General features: G+C 42.2%; 2 protein-coding genes across 5 annotated transcripts; one reads left to right on the forward strand and one right to left on the reverse strand.

Annotated features, from left to right (window-relative positions):
* Positions 1–665: 665 nt before the first annotated feature.
* Positions 666–6,692, reverse strand: LOC119160849 (uncharacterized). Of its 4 annotated transcripts, none has more exons than XM_037413110.2 (6): positions 6,433–6,684; positions 5,968–6,138; positions 5,702–5,878; positions 5,554–5,628; positions 5,181–5,252; positions 666–4,830 (listed from the first exon to the last, which is right to left on the reverse strand). In XM_037413110.2, exons 5-6 carry the CDS (start codon positions 5,181–5,183, stop codon positions 2,647–2,649), a joined length of 2,187 nt encoding a protein of 728 aa, XP_037269007.1. In that variant the 5' UTR covers positions 5,184–5,252; positions 5,554–5,628; positions 5,702–5,878; positions 5,968–6,138; positions 6,433–6,684; the 3' UTR covers positions 666–2,646. The 4 variants fall into 4 exon arrangements, 3 of the variants coding, with proteins under 3 accessions (XP_037269007.1, XP_037269006.1, XP_037269008.1); XM_037413109.2 differs by having other exon boundaries at positions 666–4,833; XR_012886892.1 differs by lacking the exon at positions 5,181–5,252 and having other exon boundaries at positions 4,668–4,833; positions 6,433–6,692.
* Positions 6,693–6,882: 190 nt separating this feature from the next.
* Positions 6,883–12,084, forward strand: LOC142775650 (uncharacterized). Its single transcript, XM_075877272.1, has 8 exons — positions 6,883–7,099; positions 7,647–7,744; positions 7,832–8,168; positions 8,423–8,559; positions 9,153–9,291; positions 9,369–9,443; positions 10,200–10,320; positions 11,969–12,084. Exons 1-8 carry the CDS (start codon positions 6,913–6,915, stop codon positions 12,000–12,002), a joined length of 1,128 nt encoding a protein of 375 aa, XP_075733387.1. The 5' UTR covers positions 6,883–6,912; the 3' UTR covers positions 12,003–12,084.
* The last annotated feature ends 3,676 nt before the right edge of the window (positions 12,085–15,760 follow it).

Below are 15,760 nucleotides of genomic sequence, written 5' to 3' on the forward strand. Positions count from 1 at the left end.
ATAGGTGGTTCCAGTTGGTTGCAATGGGACTCAAATGGACGTCAATGGGACCCAAGCTGCAATGGGAGAGTCCAATAGGACACCCCAATTGCAGTACATGCATAACTTTGAAGTTTATTTTTTACAATTCTCTACCTGAGCAGTATTGAAAGTCATAAATGGAAATCTACGGTGATGCATCCAACCCTCCATATAAAGCAATTCATTTATGTGTGTTACCCAAACAGAATTCGAGCTAGTGCTTCAGCTTGGAATCCCTGAGCTCGGTCACTTACTTAAACCTTGGATTAAATTAAGCTTGTTTACAACACTTGCCTGGTTTACAAACAACCACTGTATCAGGGCATCTGATTAAGCTTTCCATATATGCATCATGAAAATGCAGCAGTTAAAGTACTAGTACACATTGGAACCGCACCTTCTACTGTTTGCAGCATCACAATGTACCAACGATGTCTTATTCCCAAACTAGGGAATATGGCTAACTACCAGTGAGCACCTGATGTCACGTGTTTATGGGCTACCTGTCACTGCATATAATGCTGCTGCAGGATATGACTGAATTTTTTTAATATTCATACGATAGAAAAGGTTATGCAACTAAGAGAAAACAATTAGATGTTCTCACTAACAAGATATCCGAAAGAAGGTATGAAAGGCAACAATAACATTGAAAAAAAAAGAATTTTATTTCAAGGCAAACAGGATTTAAATAGCACAGAACATATTTTGGTGTAAAAAAATTTCTTGGCCAGTGCTGCAACACAAGGCGTACAAGATACTTCAAATATTACAAATACTTATAACAGTAAATTGAATCACAATAAAAGGAATTTTAGTTCCAAAGGAGGAAAAAGGCATTGCCATACAACTGGCATTTCAGTAAAGCACTGAGAAACAGGTTTCATACAGGTTAACAGTTTACACGTGAACAGCATGTCTTTACTTATTTAAGGATGCTTAAAGGTCAACTCCGGTGGTTTTTCGAGGTCAACGAATCTCAATCAAATTCGCTGGGTACACTCTTACGCACATTCCTGTCATTTATGCCAATTACAGGCTTGAGAGATGCGCAGATTATTTGCAAATGAATTTTAAAGATTGCCTCGAAAAACTCGCCTCGCTTGCCAGAATTATTGGCAACACTGTCAGTGCGATGTCAAGTTTGTCATGTCAACGAAAGTGACGCAGGCGATGGCATCGCTACTTTGGCCCCTACATTGTTTATTGTGCTGGCCCCAAGACGACAGCGGTGGTGTTTGGCACGACCATAGCACGGGAGAGCTTTCTTCCTTCCTCTGTGGTGTTTTGCCGGTGCTTCGCTGGTCTGGCTTTCACAGTTTTCATACTACGTGCCGGCAGAACCAGTATACGGCCTCCAGTTCTTAACAAATAGTACATCATATGCAGACCGGGCGCCCGGTCGGGTTTCGGTTTTGCACCTTTTTGCTTATTAAAAATTGTTTTCGAATTTCCTGAGCATTTCAGCTATTGGGCTCGTGACAAGAGTGTCTCAGGAACACAGAAACACCATTACCTTGACATGGTCGAAAAATCGCTGGAGTTGGCCTTTAAGGATGCTCACAGTGGCACAATGAATTATGTATGAATGACAAGCACACATTCTATGCATAGTGTACAAGACTGAACTTGTATGAAAAAGAATAAAAAGCGTCATGTAATATTGCAGTACCCCGACACACACACTAAAATAAAGAATACAATAGCAGTAAGAATAAAAAAAATACAGCACCCACTGAATAAATATAGGAAAACATTCAGTACACAATGCAAATATAAAACATTAATACACACAAAAAGAGACATAATAAATTTAAAGAAATTCAGACCCACCGATCTCTTTTCGGTAATATTCAGATACCTAATACAATATGCAAAACACTAGACTTTAACGAAAAAAAAATATTTCCAAAAACAATCAAACCTAGAGAGCAAGCTGGCTTACAGACAGATATTTCACAATTTGTCACAGCCATGTGGTCAATCAATTTAATCTGCACAGCACGATAAATCCCTCTATATCAGTGGTCTCAAATATGCAGCCGGGGAGGCTCTCATGTGCGGGCCCACACATAACCATTTTCACTGCACATTTAAAAACATTTTCTTGGTATGTTCATGAGCTACACAGGCATGACTGCTCTAAAGAACAATTTTTATGAGGTACACCATGTTGTCACCATGCATTGAAACATAATCGTGAAACAAAAAATCATCACCATATCCAGAAAGTGAATGATGTTAGGTGAGCTTGCTTGGAGATGATCAGGTCACCCGCGAATCCTCCGTACAAATCTTCTATTACCATATATAGACGTGGCAATGTTATATATACATAACATACTCAATGTTTATTAATTTACATTTGGATTCACTATATACTTTTTGATGAACTATATACATTATATATACTCAAACGGAATTGTTTCAATGGTATGAGTCATCATGACAAACATCTTGCCTACTAGAAGAGCTAACTAGTCACGGGTGGCGATTTCACGTCGATCGCCTCAAGGCATTTCAAGGGCCACTCACATAAAAAAACGCTCATGTTTTGAGGCATAGTGTGCACTAAACAGGGTTCCTTTAAAACTTACACAGCATAGGTTCTTCACTTCAAATACATTACAATGTAAAGGAACTTGGAGGGAAGCATACATAGGAAGCTCTTTCGAGTTCCACAAACACAACCACCTTTCTGATTTCAGAGCATTCGACCAGTGATGTATTCGCTGCCTTGTGATTTACTTTCAGCACATGTGACATGGCCACCAAGTTGTACATCACTGGACTGCAGCTTAATTTCCTTGCAGATATATATGCTTTGTTGTCGCTGCCATGGTATATTTCTTCAACAATAACAAAATGCCCATTTTGAAGTTCAACAACAGAGCTATTGGTCCTCTTGTTAGATGCATACATGCTATCAGTGATAATTGATCCCTTCGCCAACATTCTTCTGTATTTGGTGAACTCAAGGGTAGTGTCATGTAAAGATGGCTGCAAACCTGCTGATGCACGTCGGGAACCGTGTCCGAAAAAACGGTAGCCACCACTACTAAGTACGCTTTTTTGCGTTTTTGTGCCATCAAAAGACGAGCAGTACTCTGCTACACTTGGACTGATAGCCTGCCGTTGAAGTTCTACTACCATGCTTTCCATCTGTAGGACTCGGCAGACTTGATGGGGAATTCCGTTAGCTGCTTTTACAGCTTTTTTTAGGCTGCCGTTCCCAGCTTCAAATGGGAACGCACTGTGTGCCCAAAGTGGTCCCCAGTGGCGCACACTCTTTGCTATATGAGTCAGTTGGTGCATGTTGAATGTCATGACTGACTTGCCAAACAGCAGTTCTGCACGCACATGAAACTCCAACAATAGCCCCTCGGCAATGGTGAGCTCAGTTGGGCTGATTGCACGCTGCAACATTATGTGCAAGGCTTCAACTAGGCAAGCCCAGTGTTGCATGTATGGCTTCTCAAGAATGCCATGCAAAACAGGGACACTGTAACAAAGTAGCCAGCTCTCAAGTTCCTTGGCCTTCCACCATTTCCGCTCTTTTGTCGGCCTCGGCAATCGCTTCACATCCATTGGTGGCTTAATAGACATAAGCCTGCGGTCCACTATGTGCTGATGTCGGCTTATTGAACAGGCACTATCAGAATTGAACCACAATTCTAGGAACTGGCGCGCTACCCCCAGCAAGACACAGTGCATATAGTCTGGCACAAAGCTCCACACTATGTTAAAATGGGGCAGGTTTATCAACGGTGACACTGTTTTGACTCCTTGCACAGGCACCCCCCCTTTCAAAGCAATCTCCATGTCATTTAGCATTTGGAGCTCACTTCTTTCTGTGGGTTCAACTTCCTCAACTGGGTATTTAGTTGCCCCGCCAGCTCTCTCACCTCTTTGGAGACACCAATTACATCCAAAATACCCATTAAATTGGGTTACACCTTGCATCGGTGCCCTAGCAACAGAATCTACACTTGAACAGATACAATAGACCTTATATTTTTCAACCCTTCCTTGACGTTGTAATTCAACGCCATTTTCACACAGCTCGTTCATTTTCTCAACAAAAGTACCTTGGAAAAGTGCCATGTTTGGCTTTTCTTTCCAGAACCACAATGCGGCCAGGACCAATTTGGACATTCTTTGCTGTGGAGGGAGCTCATTAACAATTAGCTGGATGGGCCAAATTGATGTCCCACTTGATTTGAAAAGCGGGGTCCCATCTGCATTCAACGAGAAACTGATTCTTGGTCCACAGTGTTGAGATTCGGCTACAAAAGTACGATACATTGTACCATCCCAGATGTCTGAAAATGTCCCATTCGTCGGAAGGGGCTTTGTTAAATCAAGAAGATCACAGTCCTTAAGTAGCCTTTGAAGTTGCGACTCCACATCGAGAGTGACAAAAAAGGGGGCATCCGAAAGGGAAGACACAAAAGTTGTGTGACTGCACTTCGAGCATTTCAAGTAAGAATTTGTCTCAAGACTGCCAATATGCGAAAAGCATCTCGGACAAAAAAAGAAAAAAGTCATAGTGGTGCCAGTTTCGCTAAAAAGTTTATGTAGGTGATACTGTGAGTGAGGTAATATAGGTTTATCAAAAATTCTGTTAATTAAATCTATTAAGCTAGTTAAACCCAAAAGAGTCAAATTATTCTTCACAGCATGCTTTAGTGCCATTAGGAGAATATCTCCCTTCGAAAGAACCACTTTCTCAGTGACAAGTTGTGTAAAAAGGTCTCCAAAGCGTGCCTTGCAAGATGGATCAGGCTCTGTCACTGGATCTGCAGCAGGCTGCTGAAAGTAAAAAAAAAAAAAGCTTTCGTCAATGAAGCTATCACAGAATTCAGTTATAGTGAACCGTGATAAGCCCAATGAATATGAGCAAACAACTCTGTTATTGATCAGTACAAAATATCATGCCTGCTAGGCTGATAACTTTTTACAGACCAACTGGTGAGATATTCTTTAAAATGAAAGAGCCAGTGATCTTGAAATGAATCATTCACCAAATCACCGCTACGTGTCCCTCTTAACAGTGCCCAATTTACACAGACATTTTCCAGTACATAAAAGAGCCTGTGAAAGTAGTGCCCTTAAAACCTGACCATAAATCTAGTTATTTCCAGTGAAAACAAACACACCATGTCATCATCTAATGTGAGAAAATCTCCAGGGAAACCTTGCTGTGAAGCATGGTCACTTGAAAAAGCTTCCTGTGAAGAAAAAAAAAAAAGAAGCATTTAGTGCCACAGTAACCCAATCTGCCTATTCTAGTTAGCTGTGCTAGTTCACTCATAGCACGTAAATTACATGACAACAGACAGTGTTAAGAACATGGTCTGAAAACCTGTTGCAGGTTGTTCCCAGAGTTTATTGTCCCAAGTGATAACTCGTCTTGAACTGATTATGCAAGAGAAAACCACAGTGCCAATGCACTTGCTCAAGGCTATTCTAGTGGATGTGAATCTTCCAGCTGCACATATTTGTAGAGTGCAACTAGTGTGTAAAAGTTACCTCTTCATCCTTATCAAACAGTGACGAATCATCTGCGTCAGAAAGGCTTGCAATGCCGTCTTGAAGTGGAGAGTCCTAAAAAAAACCAACCAAAATTTATAATTTCCCATCGTAATACATAAGCATAAAATAGCATGTGTATGCTTACTAATTAACTGATAAGCCTTAGTAAAATAACTTCATCTGCTGGGGCGTGAGGCTCGCGTGCAGGAAATTTCTGTGACGGATCAGCGCTGTTCCTCTGCTCTTGTGCTTCAGGGGCTGCAGCAGGAGCTTCCATAGCACTGCCAGCTGACGAGCCTAACCGGCCTCCACTTGACGTTACCTGTGATAGAACAAGTGCGCCGATATAGTAAACGGTTTATCGTATAGAAACAATAGTTCTCGTAGCATTCTACTACCAGCTCAATTTACCGGCTCATTATCGGACTCGGGGAAATCTTCTTCACTTTCCGGACGTTCGGAGCCCGGACTAGCTATGTGACTATTCCGGCTCTTCAGTGATGTTGTTCGACTTGGTGGATCTGCCCTTTCAGTGTCGCTGTCTGCCTCATCACTCGAAGAAGGCATGCTAGGGCTGGCACCCTAGAAGAAAATAATGAGATTTGGACTTAAATTGCTGCGCTAAATTAATGAAAAAGAAAATGCACTGATAAAAAATAGCAATTTAACACGGCCGAGCACATTCGATCATTCGCGGGCAGAACTTTAAAGGGTGGTAAAAAGGAAGACCGTAAAACACGGCGCAACGATCGAAGTCGTTGAGCAACATGCAGATTAATGTTGTGGACAACCGCTGATCTGATACCAGCAGGGCCCGGATCAAGCTAAAACCCCGATCGAAAGTGCCCATCCATGTTGAAAATGATCAGAACTTACGGTCGGCGGGCAAGCGCGTGCGGTGCTCCTTGGTAGCTGGAACTGAGACTTGGGATTTAAATAAGTCTTGTAGGGTCCTCTCTTTCTTTTCTTCGGACCGCGCTCCATCGCGAGGTCTTGAAGCAACAAGACGGCTTATTTCACTCCGGGACACGAAGTACAGAAACGGCGATGTAAGCGATAGGACAATGTGCACCGGCTGCCTGCGGCCACAGCGGCTGCCATATTGCATAGACACCCTGCAGCCAGCAGTCTGCATGTGAATTGATTGAAACAGCGTAGCGTTAAACAAACATTATAAAAGTAAAAAAATACTTTTAAAATTATTCTGATTTTTTGTTTACTTATAATGAAGAATAACATTTTCATTGACAAACTATCAGATCCGCAGCTGCGGTCGACCCTTGTTGCTTGCTGTGTGCGACCAGCGTTTGACCAGCTGTAGCGCACGTGTGTAGATGTTTTCTTCAGCATTGCAAGATGATTACCCACGTTCGAGTCCGGTACGAAGATGATAAAAAAATTGGAACGGTGCCAATAGAAGACGTTAAAGATTTCTTCCCCCGTCACCAGCAAGACTTCAAGTCCAAATCCCTCTATTTAGTCAAATGGACGGACGACAGTGGAGACAGCGATTACTATAGGGCCCGGATTCTGGCACTGGGAGGTAAGCCTGCTTTTGTTTGATATGTTGCCGGCGAAATGCATTCTCTTTGGCCTGGCTGACTGCTAAGCACTGTTCACCGTTAGTAACTACAAAGTATTTTATCGATAATCTCCACTAGCATAGTTCATTTTGTTAATTTACCGCGTGCAATCGCAAATAAGTATGGTGTCATTATTAATTTATGCATATACCTGAAAACTCTACGGAGATGACGCTGGTATTTACCTGGCCGCAGAGAGATACCAACAGCGTCGGGTATATCAGCCTGGAGTATATAAGGCCCTTTTGCGGTAGGACGCGCCTTTGTTTGTGGCACTGCAGCTTTTATACCTAATGACAAGGTCTATACGCTACTATTTCGCTCGCGGCATATGACGTTGTGTTACAACGGTACTTAAGCATTCACACGAGGTTCGATGGTTAATTTACAATGCAATAAAACTAATAAAAGTGCATGCTAGAGATCGTGAAATGTGCACGCGTCAGAGGATGATGTGACACTAACTCAGTAAATGTTAATGTTGCAATCCGCCCTCACGTTTTCCAGAATCGGAGGACTTCGCGGAGACAGAGGCCAGAGAGAGAACGCGTATTCCGAAGAGGGTTTATTCGCCGGCGTCTTCGGACTACGAGAATGAAGCGGAGGTAAATTATTATCTAAACCTCCTACAAAAGGTCCTGTCAACACTTGTGTAAACAGTGTGTAACAAGTTATTTTCTATTTTCGCCCAGAGCCCTATCAAAGAAAAAACGAAAAACAAAACAACAAGTGGTGCAGAGGCACGCCTGCTTCAGCTTTTAAAAAGCAAGAAAGAAAATATGAAGAGGCAGGCGAAAAATCAAGATGGGCCACATTCTAAAAAGCACCACAAAGAAGCAATGGACAGTGGGCGCCTTCAGAGGGCTCATGAAACCATTGATAACCTTGAAGAGCAGGTAGAGAAAAAATCTACCATCATTCGCCAACTGCGAAAACAAAATGAAGAAAAAGACAGGGAGATGGCACAACTCAGAAGACTGAACATGGAGCTTCAGGACAAGGTTATTTCTGCACTGGAAGACATGAAAGGTATGAAGCAGAAAATGTCTTCATTGTACTGATTTTGTGCTGTGAAAGCATTAATGCCATTCTTCTGACATTTAGCAGTGTGTACAGCTTGTTACCATAAAACGTTCGGCAGTCTTTAAGTGAAGATATTTCGAGTTTAGACTGCAAATGGCTATTGTTTACAGCTGTTTGATGAAATTTAATGAAAATATTTTGTCAGCTCTTTTTCCTCTCTGGGCAATGCAAACAGCACGGCACCTCATGTATAAATGCAGGCTGCAGAATTATGAAAAGGATCATGGATGGCAGCCAGTCGAGCCCCTCCGTGTCTGAGGATCTACAAGACACCTTGACAGAGCGAGCCCTTCGCCCAGGTTCATCCAATCCGCAACCGAATGACAGTGAAACAATGGTATTCTATCTGGAATGTCAATAATGTGCAGCTGTCCAAATTACAAACAACTGTTCTTTTGAAAGCATGTTAAAATAATATAAAGCAAGATTGAGCATTATAGATTACTTGTCATAGAAGTTTGTCTCTGCACAGCTGAGCAAGACATTCCAAAAAGAGTTCAGTGATCATTATAGATATGTGTAAATTTTAAGCAGAACTTATGAACAACCAAAAAAAATGAATTTCGTTGTCAGCAACACAACTTACTAAAACAACTTCACTAACGTACTTGTTGGACAGAAATATTAAGGAATACACTTGGCCTTGTCTGCTGCTGTTTTAGCCATCTCGTGCTGCGCGGATTCAGCACAACCTCACTGAGAAGGTGCAGGCACTTTGTAAACTGGTCTTGCACAAAGGCTGCACTTTCTCTCAATGAATACTGTGGTGCTGACACCACCATGTGCAGTTCATAGAAAGAATGCTAGAGTGCAGCACCACAAAACTGGCTGACAAAGTGCTGGTGAAATGAATAGACCTTTGTTGTTTATGATATGCAATACAGGTTGCACTGCACATGGATGCCTTCAGAATGCATATGTTCCGTGCAGGTGGACATTGGACGAGGGCTTAGGGTCAAGAAAGGTGCATGGGAACATGTGCAGTCCCATCATAAGGATTCCTTATTTGTCAAGGACCTGCTAGTCACCATCTGGTCGAAAGACAACCTTAAGGAGCGCTCCCTGCATGGTTGGTTATAATACAAAAGCATAGTGTGTGTCAGTTGGTAACGGGGGAATTCGTTGTTGTGGATATCTGTTATGCAGGAAAACATTGTCCACGGTACCCTAACCGTCCACGCAAGGCTCCCCTAACACCGTGGAAGTTGGACGTAATGCGTGGTAAGTGTGCAGACAGTCTCTTGGAATGCATATTGAACCAATCTTATTCTTAGTACATGAAATCACAGCAAAGCTCGGTTGCAATTGAGTCTATTTTGAAGCCACTACAAACTTTACTGTCTGCTTTGACTTCAGTTATGAACACAATTTTACATAAACTATGTAGTTGTAAAAATGTGACCCAACACCTTGCCTCTTACTTACTATTAAATTCATTTGTTTTAGTCAGGAGTGCAGGCAGGTGAAAGTCTTAAGTCTCTTAAATGCACTGGTAGTTCAAAAAGATAGTCGAAAAAAAGAAAAGCCAACAATAGAGCTAGTGTGTAGACTGCCAGCATTTTTTTCATCATAACTTATATCTCTTTCATAAAAAATGACAAAAAAAGAAATAGTGTTCTCTGCTTTCTTCCTGCACTATATAAATCCACACAGTTACATGGTGCGAGTGGAGAGCTGTGAAATGTTACTTTTTTAGATTATTTTTGTGCATGTGCACGCTAAGTTCGCAGTTTCCTTTTTCTAATAAATGCTGGAACGGAACACTTTTGCTAACTGGAGAATGCTTTCTGTATTGTTCAAGCCTGTGCTGCTAAGGCATATTCTAGGCCATTCAGCATATAACACTTCATTGCATCAAGAAATATGACTAAAAGTTCAATTTTGAACTTTTGTGTTCTTAAAGTAATATCGATGCTATTAGTTCTTTAAGCAGCTGGTTTCTTCAAGGCTATTTATTGATAATTTTTGTTGTTTCAGACTGCTACAGAGCACGTCTGGAGCATCAAGGCGTGCCTGCAGGAGTACTGCCGTTGGCAGTCAAACAGATGAACCACTTCATTGTTGAGAAGCTTTCAGATATTGAGAAGCTTGCCAAGCGGTAAGATAAGTGTGTTCTTTGTGTCAAAGGACTCCCCCCCCCCCCTTTTTTTAAGAGAAACTTGGCCATATTCATCTGCTTGCAACATGCATGTACAGAAAGAGAAGACTGCATTGGATGGCATTAGTTAAGGTGTTTCACAACGTCAGGGGTGCAACAACCGAAATAACATTTGGAGCAGTAGAAGCTTACTTTCGGAACACTTAAATGCAAATTTAGGGCTGGTTGTAAGAAATAACATTTATTTTTTATCACAAAAGACCAAATTTGGAGGAAAGAAGACTTACATTCAGAAAAAAAAAGTATGTTCAAGTTTTTCAACTTCACCTAAATCCTGCAGAGTAAGCGTGAGCCCTGCCATTTCAATAAAACTAGCATTTCGATCTACCCCACTGGGCAAACAATGATAAAGTCTGCATTAGCACTTGCTGCATCTGCCTAATCCTTTGACAGAAACCGTAAATGAAAATGTAGATCTGCGAATTGGGGGACCTTGAAATTCAAGGGATTTGTGAAACTGAGGAGTTGAGGTGGCGAAAAAAAAAAACCTTGCGCAGTTTTTTTTAGGGTGACAGAAGTGTCATACGCTGCTCCAAATAATTGCCAGTAACTTTTTCAGGCATCAGCGATTATACTAGTGCTCACAATTATGCTGTAGTATTCACGCATGAGTAATTGAACAAAATTTGCTGTCCCGTGAGTTGCTAATAGCCCCTTCCAAATCGTAATACGCATTTTCGCAGGGCACCGGTGTATAGCAAAGAAGGTAGTTCAAGTAGCGTTCTGCACAGATTAGAACAAGACAAAAAAATTTTTTTCGAACACCGCCATGCCCCTCCCCCTTTTTTTTATGGGTGTTAGGTTTAGGGCACAACATCTCGGCTTGTCCCAAGGCACATTCTACCTGATCAAGTAACAACGGCGCATGCTCGTTGGTCCCACAACAGCACCAAATATTGCCGAGATGACAAAATGCTTTATGTGCCGTTGCTATGGCGACCAACATGGTCACCAGCAATGCTGGTGTTCGCAGCACGTTGACTGTTCGGGCACGGAAAACGCGGTATGTGCTCCCTGCTCTAGTTGCTAACATGCCATAGCTGCTTTTGCTGACTAGGAAGTTCATATTTCCCGCTAAGCATTCATGGCTACGGCAATGCATTTTTGTCTTGAAGTTGCGTCGTCCAGCGGATAGGTATTTGTTGCAGTCAGCGGATCGATGCGCACGGTTTTGTTACTTTATCTGGTCGATCGCGTCTCGCGAGTGCCCTGCCCTAATGGGATTAAGGTTAGCGTGGTTAGGTTACCATGGTTTAAGGTTAGAGTCTGTGCTCTTGGATTGATTGATGACTGAAACTGCAGGAGGGCAACGTACGCGGCCTCCATTTCTCGCTGAAATTAGCACAACTGAGAAAATTTGGAGGCTCGTCTGGCATTTTGGCGCAGCGTGGCGCAATATGGTTTTGGCAGCTCGGCGCAAAAGCGGGGAATTGTATCAAATTCGCGTAATTGGCACAGCTGTTGTACCCCTTCAACATGCATAGCTATTTTTATGTTAATGTTTTTATGTTAAATCACATCTAGACTTGGAAGAATGTAAGCCATTGTGTGGCTGACTAAATGTATAAATTCTGCAAAACATTTGCAGGGCGAAGGACAACCAGGGCGTTGCGGAAGTTTAACGGAGGAGGACCATTGGTGCATTTTCTAAATAGTGTAAATATTATGGAATGTGTGAATAAATTTTCATTCTTTCATATTTTTTTTTTCTCTACCATTGTTTTTATCTTGTATGTGCATGCATTTGAGTGTGCATTAATGTCACATTCACACTAGGTAATCCAGCCTGTGCTGTTTCCACTGTGTTGTGAAATTGCAATTAATGAAGTGCAGTGTGATGACAGCCAGCCTTCTACAGGATTGTCATTTTCTACTTGCATCCGCAGAAATGTGATAATCATGTTTATAGGTCAGCCAAGAGACTGCAATTACTACACTACTACTTAGCTTCAGTTGGCTCTCTCTGTATACCAACCACTGGCTGGCTGAAATGCAGTTAGCAATTTAGCGTCAACCAAGTGCTTACCAGAAACTAATGGCCAGCCATATTAAATTGGCTTACCAGGTAGAATGGTGACTGGCTAAACACCAGCTTTTGTCACTGGGCCAATCATCTGGATACATGCAGTGCAGCTTGGTCGAAGACCAGAGAGTCACAACGCAGACGAGCGCTTGTCTGTGTTCTTTGTCTAAGTTCGCGCTGCATGTATCCAAGTATGTATCAACTAGCCCAACTCAACCTTTTATTGAAACATATGGAATCATTGGAGTCTCAATTACCATCAAAGTGCTGACCATTTGCAACAATGTGGGAAGTCATGTGGTTACCAGCCACATTGAATTTGCTTACCAACTAGAATGAATTGGGGGCTGTTTGGAATGCCAGTTACGATCAGTGGGCCAAACATCTGGAACCACAGGATTACCAGTTAGCTTCAACGGGTTAGTCTACTGAGACCTGCCGGGCAACCACGTGCCTACCATTAATTTTCAATGGGTTGACCATTTCAGGTCAACGGGTTTTCTATTCACCACCAGTTGGCTTCAACAGGTCAGCCTATTCACACCAAGTGGACAACCACCAGTATACCATTTAGTATAAATGGGTTGACCATTTTAGGTCAATGGGGTTTCCTATTGACCACCAGTTAGCTTCAACAGGTCAGCCAATTCACACCAGGTGGACAACCACCTGCATACCATTTAGTATTAATGGGTTGACCATTTGAGGTCAATGGGGTTTCCAATTGACCACCAGTTAGCTTCAACAGGTCAGCCAATTCACACCAGGTGGACAACCACCTGCGTACCATTTAGTCTTAATGGGTTGACCATTTGAAATCAACGGGATATTTAATTGACCACCAGTTAGATTCAACGGGTTAGCCAATTCACACCAATTGGACAACCACCAGCGTACCATTTCGTTTTCATGGGCTGGCCATGTGAGGCCAAAGGGGCTACCAGTTTGTCACCAACCAATTTCAAATGGTGCGCACCATTGCAACTAACTGGCAATTGCTCAGCACCAGCCACACTTAACTGGTAGCCAATGGGGTCCCCTGTTGAACCAGTTGCATTGAAGTGGTGAGCCACTTGGATCCCCCTTTGGAATATAAGGGTTTACCCATTGATTCGAACGGGATAATGTTCAATGGGTGGCGAAAATCCTACTGGTCCAACACCCATTGATTTTAAATGGAAATTTTCCAGTTGGACCCATTGAATATTTTTGACTGGGTTTAATTTTTCTTTGACTTGTAACATTTGGATACCCTGTGATCAGTTAGATTTGGGTGCTCATTTCTACGATGTATACACTGTCTTTACTTGTTTTCAATGTTTTGTTTGTGTATATACAAGTTAAATGTACATTAAGCTTCCCTTTCTCAATCGCTTAAATTTTGGCGCTCATTTGTAACATGTATACACTGTCTCTACTTGTTTTCGATGTTTCGTTTGTGTATGTACAGGTGAAGTGTACCATAAACCACCCTTTCTTAATCGCTGAACGCCAACAGCGCGCCGTGCTCCCGACCGGGCTGCAGAAATTAGGTGCCTTTCCTTCCTCCGTGGTGCCTTTTCTCATCTGCTAACCACTACCGCCACTAGTAATGAGTGACTGGATTGATATGACTCATATATGGCTGTACCATAGAACACCTACTAGTACTCGTTAGATCGGGCGGCGGCTAACGCCACCTAGCCCTAATACTTAGTGAACAAAAACTAGTTTTATGTTGTTTTCTTTAAATTGTTAAGCACAGGCACTTTCCAGTGAATTATTTAATTTTCACTCGTGCCTTGATTGAAGCCACCAATCAGATAACCTCCTTTTAGTTATTTCTACCCGCTTAAAGTCTATTTTGTCCTCACTGTCCCTAAACCCTAGTGCTTTGAAAAACTCTGCGCCATCATCCTGAACTATAGGGTGAAGCTCTTTAAAGGACATTATCAAATGTTCGGCAGTTTCCTCCTCCTTTCCACACGCACTGCATACCGTGTCTACCCCTTCGTATTTAGCCCGATAAGTCTTGGTTCGCAATACTCCCGTCCTGGCCTCAAACAGCAGAGAACTACCCTGATAATTATCATAGATCTTTCCTTGGCGATTTCCTCCATCAAAGTTCGATAGATCTCTAGTGCTGCCTTCTTAATCATGCATATTCTCCACATGTTGGTCTCAGTTTTCTTCACCTTCTTAATTCTTAACCGGGAGTTCTTTTTGGTTTGGCCCCTGCTGTTTTCTAAGTATTTACTCGTCAATTTTCTGGTTCGCTTTCCCCTTTTTGTATCGATATTTCTCATGTAAAAATAGCTGAAAAACTTGCCAGCCCAACGCTCCTCCCCCATTTCTCTCAATCGCTCCTCCAATTTTATCTTGCTGCTAGCTTCTCTGTCCTTGAGTGATGTCCATCCCATATCCCCTTGTATTCCCTGATTTGGTGTATTCCCGTGAGTTCCAAAAGCAAGCCTACCTATTCCACGTTGCTTAATTTCTAGTCTTGCTTGAACCTCTTATCTCATGCACAAGACCGCATTGTCACACGTCAGAGCAGGAACCATGACCCCTTTCCATATTGCTCTCACATCATACCTATTGTAATTCCACAGTGCCCTATTTTTATCACTGCTGCATTCCTGTTACCTTTAGTCGTCACGTATATTTCGTGTTCCCTTAGGTACTCGGTCCCATTGCTTACCCATACGCCCAGATATTTGTATTTATCTGTTTTCTCTAGCGAGACTTCCTGTATCCTAAGCTCACAACCTTCATTATCATTAAAAATCATGACTACTGATTTTTCTTTATCGAATCTGAAGTCTAACCTATCTCCATCGTTACCGCAGATGTCCATCAATCTCTGCAAATCTTCCTTGTTGTCGGTCATTAGCACTATATCGTTTGCGTACATTAATGCTGGTAGTGCCTGATCAATGAGTTTTTTTTTTGTTTGACGAAAGAGAGGTTGAAGCCAAGTCCACTTCCCTCTAATTTGGCCTCTAATCCTTGTAAGTACGTCATGAATAACAAGGGTGACAGAGGACACCCCTGCCTAAGCCCCCGTTTCACCTCTGTGGGCTTGGATACCTGTTTTTCTTACTTTAAAACTACCTTGTTACTTTTATAGATTTCCTTTAAAAGACCAGTGACTCCATCTTCCACACCTAGTGTGTCCAGTATTCCCCACAAGTCCTCTTAAACCACGCTATCGTACGCTCCCTTGATATCCAAAAATGCTAGCCACAGAGACCCGAATTCCTTTTTTGCTAACGAATGAATGGATAGATGGATATGGCTGTGCCCTTTAGATTGGGCGGTGGCTAGCGCCACCAAGCCGTAATACTTAATGAATCAATAACTAGATTTATTTTTTTT

This window comes from Rhipicephalus microplus, chromosome 2, assembly GCF_043290135.1.
Source record: "Rhipicephalus microplus isolate Deutch F79 chromosome 2, USDA_Rmic, whole genome shotgun sequence".
Classification (NCBI taxonomy): Eukaryota; Metazoa; Arthropoda; class Arachnida; order Ixodida; family Ixodidae; genus Rhipicephalus; species Rhipicephalus microplus.